A 21,137-nucleotide genomic window follows, 5' to 3' on the forward strand; every position below is an offset into this window, starting at 1 on the left:
AGAACAGCCGTCGAAAACGGTTATCTCCCATATTTTTTGGCATACACACGGCCGCATCGCTTCAGTGAATGGCTTTTTTATTCCTCCAATGTTTGCTTTTTCGCATTAACCAATAACAAATTCAATTAACTGTTGATTATTTGCAAACACTTCAGAGCAAATAGAACACGAAGCACTTCGTTGCTACTCTCAGCAAGCGCCATCGCTTGTTTATTCCACTGTCTACCAGAGCATTTGCTTATTTATTTGACTACAGGGGCTTGTGTCAAGTGTCAAAAAGTGTCTATAACGGTATTATTAGAGATGCCTTTTCCAGCAAGAATTTCGCCTCCATAATTCAAAAGCGTCAAATGATTATTTTTAGATGAGGCAGATGACAGATTTAAACACATTTCTTTATATACACCATTAGGCATACATATTTTCATATATATATGTATGTATGTCTGAGTGTTTGTGCAACAACGTCGCTGTGTGTAGGCATGCCCTCCTTGCCCCATTACAATTGGCTTTTCGCACCCAATTGCAAATTTCCGCACCACCAACGCAACACCCGATTTAAAACCGACAAATTCGCACACAAGCACCAACAACAACAGCAGCGATTATAACAGTAATAACAACTAGAGGAGTTGACAACGTGTTACACACAAAAATTTACCGTTACACAAAATGTCAACACACGCAGAGAATGTCAAAAGTGAGACGTGTTGGTTGGGTGTCTCCGCCGCTGTTGTTGTTGTTGTTGCTGCTTGTTGTCGTCTATCAAGTGCGTAGTTAACCTTAAATTCAGCAAAGAAATTTGCACATTTTCCCGAGACGGGCTGGCAAATAATGTTGCGAAGAACTCAATGAATGAGTCAAGGGACGCCGTGGCGTGCGGGCGGCTGGTGTCGGGGTGACAAAGGTTAAACGCCGGCCGGGCGGTGAGGCGAATTTCGCAAATGTTATAAATAATAAGGTGAACAAGTTGTCGGCTGCCTGGCATGTGGCATATGTGGCAGCTGTGTGCGTAGAGCGTTGCCTGGCGGCAACTGCCAACCTTCGTACCCTCACCCCCCGCAATCGAAGCATTTTGCAAAGTAAGTGTGTGGTAGTTGTTGTTGTTGTTGTGCGTATTAGTATCGCATTGACACGCAAATTGACAAGAAATTGAATCAATGCTGTAATATGTCCTTGGGGGTTGTTGCTGCCCCCGGCTCTGTCCGCGTCTTCGCGCTGCTTAAAGCTTGCCGTGTTATATTGGCCGACCGCCGTCTACCGGCTGCCTCTGCCGATGACTTAAAAATTTCATTTTACTTTTTTAAATTGAGTCGTATTGAAGTGTGGCCCGACCCAGCTCGGTCCAATCGAACATCCCCCGGCCGCTTGGTCGCCGCCTGCGTGCCAAATGGCCAGCCCGTCGCGCATACATGTAATATTTAACAAGTGATATAGCATTTGCGAGTCTATTAAATGTGTGTGTGTGTGTGCGAGCTCAATAAAGTTATGAATTCTTAGTGTCGCCTTGGCACTTGCGTGGCATTGTTGTTGCCACTGTATCCTCGTGGGAGGTTAAATTTTCATATCACTTTGTTTGCAATTTTTTATATTCCCTCGGCATCTTTTGCCCTCCTTTATTAGTTGAGCGTGTCAACAAGAATTTATGATTATATATGTATCTATGGCTCTGTATGTCTATGTGTGTGTGTGTGTCAGCACCCTTCCTCAGTTGCACACTTTATTATTTGGCTCTACGATTTGTCATCGGTACATGTTTGTTGTGACATTTTTTAAGTTTTGAAATTATTATTAAAAACAGTTCCGCATGTGTTGCCGTTGCACCCTCCGGTGTGGCATGCCTCCTTTGCTTGTTTGATAATGATGTGTGTTAAATTGCTGTGAAAATCAGAAACTTGCCACACGGATAATTGATGGTTTAGTTGCTTACTTGCTTGTCAAAGTAACAATATTTTGTTGTTGCGTTTTTTTGAGAGTGAAGGTCGATACCGTAAGCTCTTAACGCGACTTGGAAGAAGTTTTGTGTAGATACCCTAAATAAAGCATACTTTGATTTTTCATCAAGAAAGTGATCCCTGAGTCATCTCTGATTTTAAGCCAGTTACCAATCTAATGAAATATAAGGTCAAACCATAGAAAGCTAGTATCAAAACCAATATAAAGGGTGATCCATTTCGATGTTCTATACTTTTTTTTTTAAAGAAAAACAGAAACTTTAAATTTAATGGGAAATGTTTATTATCATTTGAAATAATACTCTTTGGCATTTATTTTTTGAAGACTATCTCTTTCAAAAGTTGGCTACTTCCCAGATGGTCCATCCGTAAAGTCCAATTTTCGATGACTCATTGGAGCATTTCGACTGGTAACTGGTGAAGTTTTGTTCCCAGGTCTGAATCGAGGCAGGATTGTCCTCATAGACCTTATCCCCTGAGTCGCTTATCATGGTGACGGTTGCGTTCTCACCGGCATCATTTTTGATGAAATGTGAACCGATGATTCCACCGGCGCACAAACCACACCGAACCGTTGATTTTTCTGGATGAAATGGCAGCTCTTGAATCTCTTCAGGTTGCTCTTCGTCCCAAATGTGGCAATTTAGCTCGTTTACATACCCATTGGTCCGAAAATGTCGGATTTTCGTGGAACTTTTCTTGCACAAGTTGCATTTTTTATGCTTTTCGGCGCTGAACGAACGGTCTTCGTGTAAACTCTCAGCTACGGCTGCAATATTTTCTTCACTGCGTGCTGAACGTGGTCTATTCGGTCGAATATTATCCAATAATGAATGCTGAGTCTCACGATGGATGCTGGTGTTGCGAATAGTCCGCTGAGTAAGCCGATTATGTTGACCATAAGTTGAGCGAAGCGCATGAAACACATTCTTTACAGAATTTCAATTTTCGTAATAAATTAGAACGATTTGTAAACGTTGTTCAGACGTAAGTCTGAAAACAAAGAATACTAAACAATAACATGACAACTTGACGCCTTGAATTGTCAAAAAAAAAGGCTACCTCTATTAGGATCTGACAAACGAAATTGAGGTGGGCCAGAAACTGGATCAGACAATCCCTGAGAACTGGTCTGAAGCTCGAATACAGCACTTTGGTTGATATTAATGAATCCATATTATGCATGGTCGGCGTTATTCTGAAGACCATATAGAAATATTATATCGTGACCCTGACTGAAATGTATATATAGTATTTGGTCATTAGGTGTGTCATTTTGATTCGATTATTTAACGAGAAAACTCGATTATCGAGTAGAATCGGAATCGAGCTTACCATCCCTACTGGCAGCCATCGCGTGCACATACATATAATAACCTCCGCACAATAACCACCACAAAAAAATGATTTTTTTTCCATGTAATTTATATGGAAAACAGAAAATTTGAAAGAGGCACCTCTTAATATTAATATTAAGAGCTCATCTTTTGAGTGACTTTTTTTTTACACATTTCGAAAGTTTTGAGCCTGTTTTTCAGTTGAAAAAAAAAGTTGCCTCAGAATGAACACCCTATTGTTCATACTAAATACCACAAATTTAATTAAACATGTTCAAATTGCATTACCAAATCAAAGTGCGCCTCTTTTCTGATTGAAATGGCAGACATTTTTTCGATCTACGCCTTTCGAAGCTTGAAAAAGTTACCAAAAGTTAATTACGAAGGCTTATTCTCAAGATGGGAATCGTACTTGAACTACTATTTGTGTTTTTTTGTGAAACCATAAAATATAATTCCTATTTCCAACTTTCGAGTCGAAAAAGCAACTTATTTCTATTCTTACCAGCTCAGTGAGATATTTGCAAGAGTGAGCTGCCAGGTGTAAAGCCTTGATCTCGCAAAAGCGCAACAATCAAGAATGAAGTATTGAGAAATTGATTCCACGGGTTCTGGCATCTGCCGCTGGTATCCAGTTTCTGCCTCTGGTATCCAGTAAGATTCTCAACCTTCCAGCGTGGACACCGATAGGGTACCTGTTAGACCTATTAGCACCCCCAGTTCAAGAGAGAGGCTATCCTTACTGATGGCAAAGTGCTAACTGGCCTTCTTGCGTTCGACCTTAGGTTAAAAGAAATCGAGGGTAGTTTAGTGTTGGCAAAGTTTCCGCGTATCGCACTAGACAGTAGTAGAACACATTAGGAGAGTGGAGCACCAAGCCGTTTGCCGCTTTGTAGTCACATTCCGCTATGGCCAGGCACCCTTACTAGTGTTATCACAAAGTGACTCGCTGCTCTTGGTAACGAGGTTAGGCAATTCTGAAGCAGCGATTAGTGAACTTAAGGCTAGTATTGTCAACCAACTAACAGTTTGCATTGCCACTTCTTTGCACGCCGGAGTAAAGCTTTAAGAAACCCCTTAAAAAATTACTGATTCTTATTTGCAATTTATAATATCGAAAAATTCGGAGAGTCAGAAAGCAATATACAGAATTGCAAATTACCTAGATCATCTGACTATTGCATGCCTGGCTTTCTTCGCCGAGTCTTCCGTAATTGAACTTCCTTTAAAATATTAAGAGACGAGTTTTGGTGAAATTGAGGATGTGCATCTGATCATAACGCCAACGCTGTAGTAACCGACACTCAAATGATCGTTCGATTTCTTCTTGTTAATGTGAACGTTCGAAGCTCCAGGAATCAGTTTTTTTTTTAATTTTGCTAATAAAAATTTTGGGCCTAAAGGTGGCGATTTTCCAATACGAAAGAAGTACTGCATATTTTTATAATCAAAACTTTCAGATTGTGCTTCGAAGTTAGCCGATATCTCAGAGATTAAAACTGAACTGAAAGATCAACTTATTCGGTATCAATCAATCGGCTATGTCTAAGCATCTCGAAGCTCATTTATATTTTGAGAATGTTGTACCCCAGTCTTCGTCTTCATAATTAAAAATCACTATTTGAGTACTATAGATCGAAATATATCCGTACTAACCAAATTCACTTAACACTATATATCATAATTCATGGAACTTTTGAAGAAAGCTCGCTATTTTTAAATTTATTTTTTTACCATAGAAGTTGTCTAGAGGTCTTCAAAATTAGTTTATGCTCAGTCTAACGATTGCTGCAACAATACTACTTTTTATGAGTAGATCCTCTACTAGTGGTTGTCTCACATACACATACTTATTAAGTATGAGAAGCATACTTTAAGGCGTATTACAATCATATTGTCCATACTAACTAGTTATTGACACATCGTGAATACTTTTATTATTATTTCAAATATTTATACTATATTAATGAGAGTTTGTGGCTTTTGAAGTCGCATTCCCTAAATATTGGCTTAAAATTTTCAAATTTATGCGTTTTCTGTTACAAAAATTTTACTGAGAACAATATTATAACCCAAAAGAAACTTTAATATTCCGAGCACTCAACTCCTTATAGACTAGTAAATTCGTTTAAATTTAAATTTAAGTTTTTCCTCTCTCTCCACAAGGACTCCGAAATAGTTTCTTTAAGCCAGCCAGACACCGCATTATCATTTCTTTTTATTCCACAACTAATATACTTACATATACATAGAGACATAAAACTAATTTTATATACTTGCCAGCTGCGAGTACATGCCACCGAATGTGATACCCGAAAATGGGTGGGTAGCCAAAAGAGCCGAATAAGTGCGAATGCAGCAACAAAAAGCCAAATAATGTGACCAAAAAAGCCAAGAACCTCTCCAGTAAACACACACACACACACATACACATAAAAATACAAAAAAGTGTGGACATAAAAAGCAAAAAGTTGTAAATAAAATAAAATAAGACAACGAAATGATATAAAATTTTATGGGTTGTACTTGTGCTCGCTCGGCGTGTGTTGTGAGTGGATCGTAGTGTTGCACGGCGATGGCTGCTGTGTTGCACTTGTCGTCTGGCAACCCGAGGCGGCGGCAGCAAAGGCCATACTCGCCACCAATAGATGTCTAAGTAGGTGGTTTTCAGCAAAACTACAAAGCATTCGCTGTGTTTGCAGCAACTGCGGTCGCTCTCGCTCTGATTGTGGTTGCTGCGCTGCGCTGCGCCTCGCTCATATTTGCGGTCATGCGCATTTATTGAGTGAGCGCACACAAGAATCAGCTGTTTCGTTGGCTGTTGAGTAGAGTTGAGTGAGTGGCATGCGCTTCACTCAATTGCCGTGCTGTTGAGTGTCTCCTCAGCTGGTGGTTGTGGCATTTAAGGGGTGTTTGTGGAGAAAAGTTGAGGTTATTATGGAAATGTGGTGGTGGCATGTGGTTGCGATTAACGGCATGACAGGATAATGCGCTGCGGCATTGAGTGTGATTTTTGAGTGGAATCATATTTCAAGATGTGGTGAATTTGCGGCTAAGAAACTTGCGGCACATAAGAAAAGCAAGCGACTAAATGCCGACGGTAAAAGTGAGTTGATGCACGGAAATTATGGGCCATTTTAGGGATTTCTGAAAGCACTATTTGAAGGTTAATATTCTTAATTAAAAAATAAATAAATATTAAAATAATAAATAAACAAGAAAAAATGTTAAATTCGACTTCACCGTAGCTAATATAACCTTCACAGGTGCATTTCTTTTAGTAACTATGTGTCCAGTTTGTATGGCAGCTATATGCTATAGTAAGCCAATCTGAACAATTTCTTCGGAGATTACATTGTTGCCTTAGAAAATAATCTGTACCAAATTTGGTGAATATATCTTGTCAAATGCGAAAGTTTCCCATACAAGCCCTTAATTCCGACCGTTCGGTATGTATGGCAGCTATATGCTGTAGTAACCGATCTGAACAATTTCTTCAGAGATGACATTGTTATTTTAGAAAATAACCTGTGCCAACTTTTGTGAAGATACATTGTCAAATGTGAAAGTTTTCCATACAAGAACTTGATTCCGATCGTTCAGTTTGTATGGTAGCTATATGTTATAGTGGTCCGATATCAGCAGTTCCCACAAATGAGTAGCTACTTGAAGAAAAAATGACGTTTACAAAATTTCAAAACAATATCCTTAAAACTGAGGGACTAGTTCGTATATATACAGACAGACAGACGACAGACAGACAGACAAACATGGCTAAATCGACTCAGCTCAACATACTGATCATTTATATGTATACTTTATAGGGTCTCCGACGCTTCCTTCCAAGTGTTACTTCGTGATAAACTTAATATACCCTGTTCAGGGTATAAAAATTGGGTGGCATGTGAAAAAAAAATAATAAATATTAAAAAAATAATAATATATATACGAAGACGGACTCAAAACATCATTCTGAACTTAATTAAATGTTTAGCGAGGGAGCTCCATAAAAGACCAGTGTTTATTGATGGTATGGCTTAGGTAGCTAGGGGGAAGCATCAAAAGCCGTAGTGCGAACTTCCATCCGCTAAACCTAATCTACTCCCGGTTTCAGACTTTCACACGGAACCACCTGTTTAAGTATCACTTCGTGTGAGTGATAAGATATTTAAGTCTCTTTCTACTGATGAACGCCTAACCTGCTCTTTATGTCTGAGTTTTGTCATGATTGAGGCTACATACATACTCAGAGTCTTCAAAGCACTCTGAACACATCGGACTAATGTCGTGCTGGAATATATACAGGTAGCTTTCAAAGCACCCATGTCCACTTAGTACTTGAGTTAGGTGGAAATCCAAGTCCTCATATCATCTGTCGATGCCCGAAGGCATGTCCGGTATCAGTTTGTAGGTCCATCGTCCTTTGAGTGAGGTTTGCCACTGCTGCTGCCATATTGTGACTCTTTCTCTTCTTTTGGCTGCTATAGACGGCTGTGTTAACTTGTATACCCGCTCGTGTTCGTCACGCTTAATGTCAATGGGCATTATACAAGTATTAGCTATTACTTCGGCAGCATCACTAGTATTTATAAGCAAGACTTCTGTCTTTTGTTCAGCCAGTTCTAAACACATTGAGAAGAACCATTGTCATAGACCGTTTATGCACTCATTACATTACTGCAATTTTTGATCATATGGTGAATACAATCAAGGTCGTAGATCACGCCACGACGAATTTCGTGAATGTCGTCTAAAATCAGTTCTATGGCTGCTGTGCACAGACTAATATTGCCAGTTCGTCACGTGACCTATCATGAGATAGAGGCCACCACATAGGCACCTACATTACCTTACATTCATTTGTTTGCCAGTTGTCTTTCAATAAACCAGGAAAACCAACCGTCAAAGACTGAAAAAGATTCCACGCAGCGGCAATTTCAGTTTGGGGGACAAAAAAAATCACACGGAGCCAAACCTGGTGAATATGGTGGTTGATCGGTGATACTCATTGCGTTTTTGGCTTTAAATTCGGACAAAATCGTGGCTCGATGCGATGGTGTATTATCATCGTGTGAAATCCATTAATTGATCTTCCACAATTCCCGCCATTTTCGAAGGATGTTCTCACGCGAACCCCTCAGTACAGCCAAATAGAACTCCCTATTGACCGCTTGACTCCCCAGAACAAATTCATGATGCCCAAAACCACATATCGAAGAAAACAATAAGCGTCATCTTGATTTTTGAGCGTCTTTAGCGTGGTTTTTTGATTTCTACTCATTTTTTCCGATGATTGTGGACTTGTTTGCGTGTCAAACTCATAAACCCATGTCTCATCAGCAGTTACTATGCTCGCCATGAATGTGGGATCGGAATTCGCACGATCAAGCATATCCAAAGTTACCTTTTAAGGTACTCTTTATGAAAAAAGTTCTGCTTTATCGGAACGCGTTGAACAAGAACGCGTTTCATACCCAAAATATTCACCAAAATCATTCGAACGGATTGGCGAGAGATGTCGGGCTCTTTTGCCATCTCTCTAAGCCCTTCACTTTTCTAATATTTTCATCAGTTGAAGAGATCGAAGGTCTTCTAGAACGTGGCATGTCTTCAACGATCTCTCGACAGTCTTTGAAGGCTTTGTACTACTCATAAGGTTGTATTTTTGACAAAACCATATCACCGTAAGCCTTTTCCAACATTCCCAATGATTCCGCATACATATCGTATTTTTATTTTAGACATTTACACCTTTTAAGACCTGGAATTTGGTACTTTTGGCATTAATCCTAGAAAAATGTTAACTATTCGTTCATAAAAATAGTTGGCAGTGAAAAATCTCTAAACATAAGCTAGTTAAAAAATCCAATTACTTATTTATTAAACTTTCAGAGATATTGTTCATATATTTTTATATTTTTCCAAGCAGAGCTTGTGTGATTTTCCTTCCTGCAAGCAGGAAGCAAAGCGCTTTCGCCACATTTTTCTAAGTAATTTAAATTTTATTTTCCGCATTAAAAACTAATTCCATTTAAAATAAGTTTCTACACACATTTCCTCCAATTTCAATCTACGCCTGCACACATACAAACACACGCATACACATGCATGAAACTTCACCATAAATCCGTGTTTTTCTGCCACTTTTATTGCACCGTAAAATATTCCATTTGTGGGTGTATCTAACCCACACATCGATCCCCACAAAAGGGGTAATAAAATAAAATTTCATAAATAAATACAAAAAACGAAAGCAAAGAAAGCAAAAAACGCCGAAAAACGTCAGAGAAAATGTGAACCAACCGAAAGCAGGCATGGAACTTTCGGTTGGTCGGTTGGTTGCTGGTTTGGCTGGAGCCACACCAGTTTGTGGGGCGAGCTGTTACCAATTTGTGTTGGAATTCTGTGGCATACATCGAGCAGTCACACACACAGAGCAACACATATGAGTATATGCACAGGCGCATGGCTGCCTGGCCGGTAGGGGCCGCAGCGGCAGTGGCGGCGGAGGCGGCGGCAGCATCGCTGTTTGGGACACTAATGTATACAATTACCACCACTACTGCTGCCACAAAATGCCACCACAGTCACACAGTCAACTGGCGGCGGCTGCCGACCGAACGATTGTCCGACCGCAGCGCCGCAGCGCAGCTAGAAAAATGCCAGCAGTGGCAGACCGTACACACACAGAGTACATAGCGGAGGCAATAAGACAGCGGCAAGTGAGACTTGCGTCGATGAGATGGCTGCCAGTGGCAGATTTGGCTGCTCCTACAGCAATAGCAACAACAGCAACAACATGCCATGTTAATTGTGCTGGTGGCGCAGGCAGGCAGTGGCAACAATTGTCGAAGGCTGTGACACACTGCAGTCTAACTCCACGTTTGTGTGTGTGTGTGTGTGTGTGGCATGTGAAAGCAAAAGCAAGAAAGCTCTTTGCGGCGCACCAATGGGACCACGTTATGCCCCGTCGGCTCCACCGCCAACAAGCAACAAAGCCAACACACACATAGCGGTGCAGCCGACGCAAACAATTCAGCTACCAACAAAATATGCGACACGACAGCGACAACGAGACATCGACGACCCACATTTTCACAATCGAACACATACATACATGCATATATTTATACATAAATTAACGTATGTGTTTGTGGTAGCATCTATCGCCGCCACCAATGCCACCGCCACTACCACATTGGCACTGCACCCTCACACCCAACCGTGCATTTGTATACACAGCCTAACCACGAAGAAGGCTTAAAAGGCAGCCGAAGTATGGCGAGCTCACATGCGACCGAATTGTCGTGTCAGTCGCTCTATATGGTCCCCCGCCCTCTGTGATTTTTCTATCTCTCTCACTGCCGTTGCGCTGCGCTCCTGCTCCAACCCACTGGCGGAGCCGAAGAACACAACACAAACTGCGACCAACGTGGCTAACCCTTTATCGCACATGGGTTTCCTTACAGGACCGCATATTTAAGGTTTTAGTGGGAGTGCAAGCAAAGCCACTGCCATTGCAAACTTGGCTAATATCTACACTCACACACACATACACTCATATATACACGAGCTGGCAAGTGGTTTGTACGAATTCATACTCAGGCATTAAACTCAAGTGTCGTACTCGTATTTCTGTGGTATCAGCGGCAGACTCTTTGCCAGCACTGCCTTAGCCGCCGAAGTGAGTGCATAGCATTCACTCGTGAAAGTTTGTCGATAAAGCGGTTCGGTTTACCTCTTTACACTTTTGGTGATTTAGTGTTTCGAATTAGAATTGAGAGACTTTCTAAGATGACATATTGCTTATAGGTCGGAAACTTTTTCAATTCTTGGTTGTATTTTACTCAAAATCACACCTATTTGAGTTAGATGAGTAGTTAGCGACAGCACTTTAAAAAGATTTCCCCGATTTATTGAAAAGATTCGAGGACTTGGGTGAAGCCGTCGGTTTTATAGAGGCTTGTCTCTACTATAGACTCCAATTAGATCCATTTTAAAAGTCTTGTTTCTACTACGGATCATAATCAGAGATAACATTACGCAGAGTTCTCTAGGTATGTTCTGATTCATTCTGACCAGGACAAGTTCTTTCAAGAATAGCAGACATGATTCAACCATTCTTTCTCCACAACTAATTTCCTTTTATAGATTCTTAGATCAGAAACTGGAATCGATCCTAACCCTTTCCGCTGCTTGGATTGGAGATTCCAAGTTGAAGCTATGTCCTTCTCCACGAATGTGGTCTTTCGAACGGAATGGAGGTCTTATCTTCCTCTGCTTCTCTCGGCGGGTACTGCTTCGTATACTTTCAGAGCTGGAGTGTTTTCATCCATTCGGGCGACACGACCTAGTCCGCATAGCCGTTGTCTCTAAATTCACTGAACTATGTCAATGTCCTCGTATATCTCGTACAGCTCATCGTTCCATCGAATGAAATACTCGCCGTTGCCAATGCGCAAAGGACCATAAATCTTCCGCAGAACCTTTCTCTCCAAAACTCCTAACGCGTAAGGTCGATTCATCCGATGTTGTCACCGTCCATGTCTCTGCAACATAAAGCAGGTCGGGAATAATGAGTGACTTATAGAATTGGATCTTTGTTCGACGAGGGAGGACTTTTTTTGATGATAGAGATCAAATCCCTACGCAGTCAAGCTAAACTGCGCGGAAACTGAAATAACATAAGGGATTTCTTATAAAAGATTGTGCGGTGTTCATTGTGGTACCTGATTATTTTCAAAGAGTAGTTGAAGAAGTCGCACTGAAGGGACGCCTTGTCAATTTGGTTGAGGCCTGACTCTAGCGAGAGGCAAGTTGCTCAACGTCAGTCTTAGAAGTTATATTTCGTTTTGCAGGTCAAAGGGGTCACACATAGCGTGAGAGTGTTTTAAAGTAATGAAATAAAGTTAAGCTCTTTTATCATCTCCATATTATTTTGGGTTGTACTAAAATTAGCTATAAACCATAATAGTGAACTAGGATCTTTCGTATTACGTTGCTGGGAATATTTAACTAAACCTTTTGTAGTTGCTGTGATCAAGTCTTCGATATCTTAAAGACTCCAATAATGAAATGTGGACCTCTCCATTTCTTCTCTGTGGATCCAATTCAATAACGAGAAAAAACATTTTCTTCATGGAATGAGTCGAACATCTGCATATAGAAGGTGAGTGGGGTACATGATTTCCGTCCAGTGTTATGTTCCAGTATTCTTTTTAGAATCAAAGAGCTCATTTCGGGCTCTGACGAACCAACGCGGTTATTTTCTTTTCGGTAAATGGTCAATGAAAGTATCTTATGAGGTCAAAAAAAGTTACGATAAAAAAACCACCTCTGAACCGTTGCTACAGCAGTCGGAATGACATAATCGGAACGGAGCAGCTTTTGTGTATTAGTAAAGACTGTCAATTCCCCAAGCTAACCACAGCGGTTCTGTTTGATAATCTACATTCTATAACAACTTCAAATATTTTTATTAAATATATCATGCTTTCGCCACATATTACATTCATATTTCGAATTTTCCAGGTTTCGCACACCATCTCGTCGGCATGCATAGTCACTTGCATGCGCCCGATTGGCGGGCGTTGAGCAACCCAGCGGCTTTGGCGCGACCGGCCTTTGCGCACGGCGCAGCATTCTTTCATCACCAGCATCCCGCTTTCCAGGCGCACAACATCGCTGGCAATTTGGAACGGCATGGACTGCGGGCGCTAAACGGTACGAAAACTGTTACAAAATTTTTGATTTGCCTTAAAATTTTTTTTCTCACACTCCACAGAAACCCATCCTCAACTAACACAACTGCGTCAATTATCAGCGGCACATAGCACCACCAGTCCCGAGGGTTCGCCGACAACCACAACAATTAATTTGGGCACACAACCGACATTAACCATATCGCCGCCTTTGACCACGACCAACAGTGACAACGATAACAATAACAACATAGATGCGGGTTTTGAAAGTGATAGCATTTCGGTGACGGGCTCGTCCAAGAAGACGTCCTCTTTGCACGAAGACGACGATGGACGTAGCACTTCACCACCATCGAATAGCGGTTCCGCCAGTGGTGGTGGTGCCTTCACATCGCTCATACAACGTAACGAAACGCTGCGCAAAAATGAACTGCTCAATGGCTTCGCATCACAATTCTCACCCGCGGCGAATAGCTTCAATCCCGCTTTGGCGGCACAGCTTTTCCTACAGAATCCGCTTTTGCCGCAACCGAGTCAATGGCTGTATACGCAACTGTATGGCAACTACAGTGAGTTTCCCTGGTTTCGTGGCGCCGGTACTGCTGTTGCTGATGGCCTAACGCCATCTGTACCCGGTACGGTAGCAGCCGAAGTGCCGAATGTAACGAGTCTAACAGCCACGGATGGCGCTAGTGATGGCGTGAACTTGGTAAAGCGTTGCGTAACGTTAATCTCGCATTCACCCGGTGTGGAGAATGCGAATCCGAATGATTCACCGCCCGTAACCTCAACGCGACACTCACCAGCGCTTGTCGAGACCATCGATCTGGACGATGTGAGCACCACATCACGTACTGAGCTGTGGCGCAGTGAGTTCGGACCGATACGTTGCCGTACACCCAGAGCGACGGACGTGTGGCGTCCATACTAGCGGCTGCGTAACGCCATGGTGACGGCGTTGGGCTTGCAAGTGCTCGTAGAGCAGAAAGTTGAGACTCACGAAGAACTGCTGCTCGACACGAAGCAGTGATATTGAGTGTTTCGGGTGGAGTAGTGCACCGGTTGATTGAAAAGTGTAATGAAGGAAGAGCAGTTAGTTTTCATATCGTATTTTAGCGCATGCCAGTTGGCGGTGAGGTGACGAGGTTGCGAGATTTTAAGCTGATTTCTTGTAAAATAAATATGTAATTAAAAAGTTCTAGAAATGTACTCGCTTAGAGTATGTAAATGGTGGAGAAATTTAACGTTTTATAAAACGAAGAAAATCACATATCGAATTTATTAAAGCAAGTAATGTAAAATCAATATAAACAAATTATATTACCGTTATTATTAAGAACGTAATCAAAATTTCACTCTAACTGTTAAGTTAAGTTTTAAGTTTAAGCACATTTGAGTCACGTGTACATGTATATATAAAGTCTATTATGTTTTGTAATTCTAGTCTAGAATGCATACATAAGCATTTCAAGTACATAATGTGGCATATGTACAGTTATATGAAGTAGTAATGTAAAAATTTTAAATTATAACGATTTCATAAGTATCTCATAGTGCCGTTAGCTGCTGGAGCAACCCAGTTCGCTACGAGCAATAGTTTAAGGTATTCTGTTGATATTTATAAAAATACAAAACTCAAAAGATCCAATAAATATATATAGATTTCAAGCAAGCCCCATTCTAAAGATGCAAATATTTGTTTGATTTTGAGCGGATATAAAAGAAAAATGAATAATTTTTGATTTAATAAATGGCGAATCGAACAAGCAACTGGCAGTAATAAAATATAGTCGCATAATCAATTCTTTGAGAGTGTTGAATCGAACAAGCAAGTTGCTTGACTGAAATAGCAACCGCTTACATCACTTTAACAAAGTTCTCTCATGTTATCTTTTAAGAAACTAAAACGAGTGGCTTCTGTATAAGTTTGCCGAAGTTCCTACTATAGGGTTACATAGGTTTCCACGGAATAAAGAACTTGAAAATGAAAATTTCAGTGAAAATTTCGCGACAATTTTTTTTTTCAAATAATAATAAATTCTGCGTCCAAGTCTTTAAGAATTACATCTCAAAGTCTTCAAAAAAAGCAGTTTCGAGATCGCAACAGCTCGAAACCACAACAGTTTCGAAACCGCGTTTGAAGACGGCGCACTTCGCTTAGCTAGCTTCAAGCACACAAGTTCTCAAGGCTACATCTCCGAAACTATTACTCGGTACAACTTGAAAATTTAAGACAAAATTCCGGAGGTATTGTAAAATTTAAAAAGACAAAAAAAAAATTGATTATTTAAAATCCGTAAACCCATGTAACCACTTAAGCAAAGAGAAAAGGGACAATTGGGAGATATGTAAATCAGTTTATATAGAAGATAACACCTTTCGTTCTACTTAAAAAGTATGTAAACTGTGTATCTTTATATGCAGCCTGGGAAATAATCTAAAAAATATAGTGGAAACGGAAAAATGAAAGATAGAAGTGTAATCGAATCCATAGAAGCGCAGAAGAAAAATAGAGATACAAAGTTATTGAACGAAGGACAGAACATAGCAGCTGTTCTTAGTCTACCATAATATATAATAGCAATAAATAAGCCTTCGCTATACTACCTCAAGTATCCCGCTTAAGCTGGGTATATTTTCCATCTGTAGCTTTTGCTCATCAGAAAATATTTCACAGAACTTTATTTCAACTTTGGAACAGCACTTTCCCCCTCTAAGTTTTTGGTCAACAGAAAATATTTCTTCCACGAAATTTTATCTGAACTTAGACATAGAGGTTTTACCCTTTGAGCTTTTGGTCAACTGAAAAGTTTTTCCAAGAAAATCTATTTCAACTTTGGAATATAAAATATGCACTAGGAACTGGTTTGTACTGTACGGTAGTCATAGTCTCGTCTGGAAACCTTTAAAAAATACGCTGAAAGAAAAACAAGTCGTCCCAAGGAAAGAATTGACGACAAATTTATTAATCAGGCTCTACAAAATTATTATGCCATTTAACGGGTACTTTTACACTTTCAGCATCATAGTTTTGAGCCCAGCTCAATTGGTTACATACCATTGATATACAAAAACTTTAAAATACTAGAGGGTTTATTGATTTTGCGTTGTCGGCAGGAATATTCAGATCTAACTTAGAAAACAGTTTTCAGTGACTAGTTTGCTGATTGAGAACATACGGAGCATACTCTGGTAGGACCCAAAGTGGTGATTTAGTGGCTGATGTTCAGAGCACAAACACTGAAGTTATGGAGGAAACATATCTTCAGCCTGCTGAACGGACCCGTGAAAGGAAGATCAACACACACCACTCCTTCGTCGATTTTAAAGGTGCCTTCTCCGATAGGCGGAAGGGAAGTGCCTCTATGCCGCTATGTCTGAACTTGATATTCCCATCAAACTATTACTACTGTGTTACAAAGGACCTCTCCGAACCGTTCGAGATCAAACGAGGTTTCAGACAAGGCTCCCTATATAGTGATTTCTTCATTCTACTGCTGGAGAAAATAATTCGAGCTTAGATGGAGAAGGTACAATCTTTAATCATTGGCCTCAACAACCTCGTCGTTAGTTCTGCCTTCTTCAGACTGGATAATGAAGTGAAGTGAGAGTCGTTGATAATTTCGTCTTGGAACCAGTATCAACACCAACAACAATATCAGCCTTGAAATCCAACGCAAAATCACTCTTGCCAACAGGTGCCATTTCAAACTGAGTAGGCGATTTAAAAGTGTATACTCTCTAGACGACCGAAGACAAAACTCTACAAGTCGCTCATCATTCCCGTCTTGCTATATGGTGCGGAGGCATGGATAATGACATCATCTGATGAGTCGGACTTAGGAGTGTTCGAGAGAAAATCTGTAAGAGATATACGGCGTCCTTGACATAGTTCAGCGATTCAGGCGACAGCGGCTACGCTGGCTAGGTCAAATAATCGGAATGGATGAAAAGACTCCGGCTCTGAGGAAAAGGAAGACCTCCACACCGTTGGAGAGATCAGATGTAGAAGGGTCTGGCTGCACTTGTTATCTCGAATTGGCGCTAAATGTGAAAAGAAGCGACTGGATTTATTGATGATATTTTCGTTTTAATGATGACAATTCTTCTTTTCATCTTCATTTCCTTTCGAATTTCAAGTCGATTCCAATTTGTAAACATCCAATTAAAATTAATGCAAATGTGCATTACCAGAAGAAAGGAGTATCCACAAAATCCAGCGCTTTTGTAAATCGTCAACATATACCTAGATATACACACATATATATAAATATATATTTCACATATCCTTTAGTTAATGTCATGTATCCTTTTTGGGCGCTCGCACAAAAGATAAGAAGAATTTTATCTAGCGTTGAAAATTTCGAGAACAAATGACATGAAATTAACTTGACTTATGAGCTGGAACTGACGGCCAGCTGAGACCATATACATGTGTACACACAGCTCCACAGCTCTCTCTCCATCTCTTTTGTTCAACCTCTATCTTTACGTAAGCTCGGACACGCCGTTTGTTGAGCCTTCATTGTGTGAGCGGGTGGTGAACGTGTCTGCGGCAGGACATTAGAAATGAAATTAACATACTAAACACATGGCGAGCGGATGGTGGAGAGGCGCAGTGGCGAAGATGAGTGTCGAGCGACAGATATTTAATTTTAAACTTGGTGACATATGGCAACCAAATATGTATGCTAGCAGTTTGTAATCATGCTTTCAACCGTGCACCGTTATGAAGAAAATACCCTCAAAAGTAGCGAAAGATTTCTAACGAAATCAACACTTTGCTAACAATGTATTTCCTCTCGTTGGGTGGGAGACTGCTTGGTGGTTTTTTGTCTGGTTTATGATTTCTCTATGCTCGGGTTCACTGTCTGCTGTCATATAATCATTTCACCTTTGACACTCAGTATGTGTTAGCGCTCAGCAACCATATCTGCCATAAAACGTCGACAGCAACCGCTGCAGACACAGTCTGTTCAAGAAGTGTGTGTCTCTATGAAGTTCAAAGAAGGCGGTGTTGTACGAGTATGTGTCAACTGGGCAATGGGTGTCGCTGCTAACAATGTCATGATATCTAGCTGGCTCCTGACAGAGTTACATATTACATTGCAGGCAGGCGACTCCTAGCGAAGGCTGACGTATTTTCCCAATCATCCCCTTATGTTGAGACTGCTCTACATACATCCTCAGAAGTAGGTGAATGGGTAATGCAACTGCCATTGCGGTGGGTTGTATATAATACGCTAGAGGTAGAGACTTCCGAACTTAAAACTCAACATGGACGACAAAAAAGGAACGAAGCGGACTGGGATATTAGTCGAAACGTAGGTGAGAGACGAAGCTACTACCACCGGCGGACACAGCGATCTTAAGGGCTTTGTCTTCAAAGGCCACACCTCCACTGCAACGGGAGCAGGTTGCGGTGGTTGTAGTCCTACTGTCAAAACAGCTGTACAACGCACAGGTGTCAAAGTCCATGATGACTCGGACCAAGAAAGCGCTGTAAGCTCTAACGCGGAGGAAGAGATTCTTCGCTCTCCGGTGCAGGCGACCAAGAAGAGAGGTTCCCGGAAGAAGCCAAGCAAGGAGGGATTCAAAGCAAAAGCGAGATGAAAGACGACGTTCGGAATATGCAATCGTCTCGAGGACAAGTCCAGTCTGAAGGAAGATGAGGTGAAACGGCTGGCTTAAGCTAGAAAGAAGATAAAGAACGGCCGGGCATACTCCGCCACTCGACGGGACAAGTGTAACAGGAGCGCCGGAAAATAGTGGAAATGAAGCTATTGGAAGCCTTTTTCTCAAGAACGGATGCCGCACCGAGCGCAACCATGACGTCATTTGATGGAGCAGGATGGCTTCGGTGTCAAAATTTTAAAATGTTGGGACGACCCGACGCTAACATGGCTGAGAGAAGCGGTCAGGATACTTCCAAGCCTATGGGAAGAGCGTAACTGGAGGTGGTAGACTTCAGCAGTATCTCATCAGTGTCCCAGGCGAAAGTAACCATCCCTCGCGTGGTGGACCCGGAACATGTTCTGCGGCTGTTGGAACGACAGAATCCGGACGTACCAACCAGCGACTGGAAGATGTCAAGCGGGGCGAAGTCTATCAACGAAAATGGAGACCAAAGCTACATCCTTCGGAAAAATAAGGCGGTAGAGGATACGCAAGGTTCGGGAAGATCATATGGGGCATTAGAAGCGTGAGCCTTCAAGAAGAAAAGGATCTCGGCTTAGAAGAAATCATGGCTACTTCATTTGTCCTACAGCAAGTGGAGAAAGAATCTAATCAGCGGTCTGATGGTCCAGAACGAAGGGCTGAGGGTAGGTTAAGTTCATAAGTACAACAAAAAACTACAATTAAGGTACAGCTCGGGTAATCTTCTAATGATATATGAAGTACGATCAAAATATCAACAACGGAAGCATGTAATCGTACATCTCGGGCAGAATTCGACCTCGAAAAAGTGGTTAGTCAATAATGTCAAACCGTTTAGAACCTAAATTTTCACTTCAATTCACAAAATGTACTTTGTACCATTATTCATCGCACACACTGTATGTCAATGTAAGTAAAAGCAAATCAGCTTGAAAGCGTTTGGCAAAGGTAAATTGCTGGCAAATGCTCGGTAGTCTCATTCTTGTCCTGTATGAGAATATGGCCGTTTGTATTGGTAGTGCCGTTATGCGTGTTGTTGCTGTTGTAAATTTTAGTTACGTTCGTTGGCTAACCAAGCAAAAATGTTCATTATTATAAAGGATTTGAAGTCGTTTATTTAATTGGGTTGCTCGGTTGGTTTGATTGCATGACTGAGTCGGTGTTGTGTTGGTTGGGCGATCGTTCGGTTCGATGGCTGGTTGACTAGCAGCCGCTACCTTGGTCATAATAAGCCAAACCTCAAGTTGCCACTGACGACGACGACGGTGCTGGCAACGGTGTGAGCTGCGGAGGTTTTGTCGCACTTAAGGTAGACTTTGAGGATGCTTATAGCGCTTATATGTTGTTATATATATATTTTGTATATTTGTGTAATTTTATTTGCAATAGCTGTGTTTCCTGGGTGTCCAGGACAACAGTTTGTGCGCTGAAACAGTAGTTCCGCCTTCCCTGTATGTCTGTGTTTGCAGCTTTCAACTATAAATTCGATTTCTTCGTTCATAACTCTTAAGATCGAAAACGAAAGTCTAACTAATGACACACCTATTGACTCTCTCCTCTCCGACTCTGATAAGCAAGCTCTCTTTCGCTTTCTATGTAGAGGTCTGGAGTTCATCAGGTATCTCCGGTTGCATTTGTCATTTGTTCATAATTTTAAAGCACTTCTTTCAACTTTTGTTCCCTTGCACCATCTTCCCAAAATGCATGTCTGCGTTTGTAGCGCTATTGCCGGAATTTCTTCGTTTATTTTATTCGAAAAGTAGTGTTTGTATGTATGCGTTTGTGTGTCCATTTTCCTACCTTTGAGTGACAGTTACTTAATAAACTGCGGAAGGAACTAAACTTGACTGTCGACAGTTGTTTGGCTCGTTTGTTGTTGGAAAATCGATGCCGTCGCGGCAACAAAATTGAGGTGAAGTCTTCTTATATACAAAAACTTAGAATCTTTCAATGCTTTCCAGATTAAATTTGAGATATATTAAAGCTAAAGGATGCTGTGTGTTTATAAGGTAAGGTTGGTGTGGGTATATACTGTCCAGAGTTAGTCACAAGGCAGCTCTTAAGTTGCCGAACCACTGCAGTACATTTCAAGCTGAGGTTTTTGCTATTGCGAAAGCCGCGGAGCTGGCCTCTACTGCACCTGCAGGCAAATCCAGAGTTAACATCAACGTGGGCAGCCAAGCAGCAATCAAGGCAGTAACCTCGTATTGCATATCGGACAGAAGTCTCTTGGGAAACAGGGCAGCATTGGAGAGTGTTGCCAGAAGCCATCAACTTCACTTCTACTGGATGCCAGATCACAAAGGCATCGAGGCTATGCTAGAATATTTTTATATGTTTGGGACACGATAACATCTCATTAAGCAATATATTCTCTTGGTCTCAAAAGGTTTCATAATCTTCTAAACTGCAACTGGGAGCAGAAATCTCTGCCGCTTTGGACCTCAGCACTTCTCGTATCAGCTGAATAATTAGGTATATCCACT

The 21,137-nt window shown here is 41.2% G+C and overlaps 1 protein-coding gene across 4 annotated transcripts in view; it reads left to right on the forward strand.

Annotated features, from left to right (window-relative positions):
* Positions 1-14,686, forward strand: part of LOC126758283 (uncharacterized) — a 90,534-nt gene extending 75,848 nt beyond the window's left edge. For all 4 annotated transcript variants that reach the window (XM_050472498.1, XM_050472500.1, XM_050472499.1 and 1 more), the window contains exons 5-6: positions 12,824-13,015; positions 13,077-14,686. In XM_050472498.1, coding sequence (XP_050328455.1) covers positions 12,824-13,015; positions 13,077-13,924 — 1,040 coding nt within the window. In that variant the 3' untranslated portion in view covers positions 13,925-14,686. The remainder of the gene's footprint in view (positions 1-12,823; positions 13,016-13,076) is intronic.
* The last annotated feature ends 6,451 nt before the right edge of the window (positions 14,687-21,137 follow it).

The sequence above is a fragment of the Bactrocera neohumeralis genome, chromosome 5, assembly GCF_024586455.1.
Source record: "Bactrocera neohumeralis isolate Rockhampton chromosome 5, APGP_CSIRO_Bneo_wtdbg2-racon-allhic-juicebox.fasta_v2, whole genome shotgun sequence".
Lineage (NCBI taxonomy): Eukaryota > Metazoa > Arthropoda > Insecta > Diptera > Tephritidae > Bactrocera > Bactrocera neohumeralis.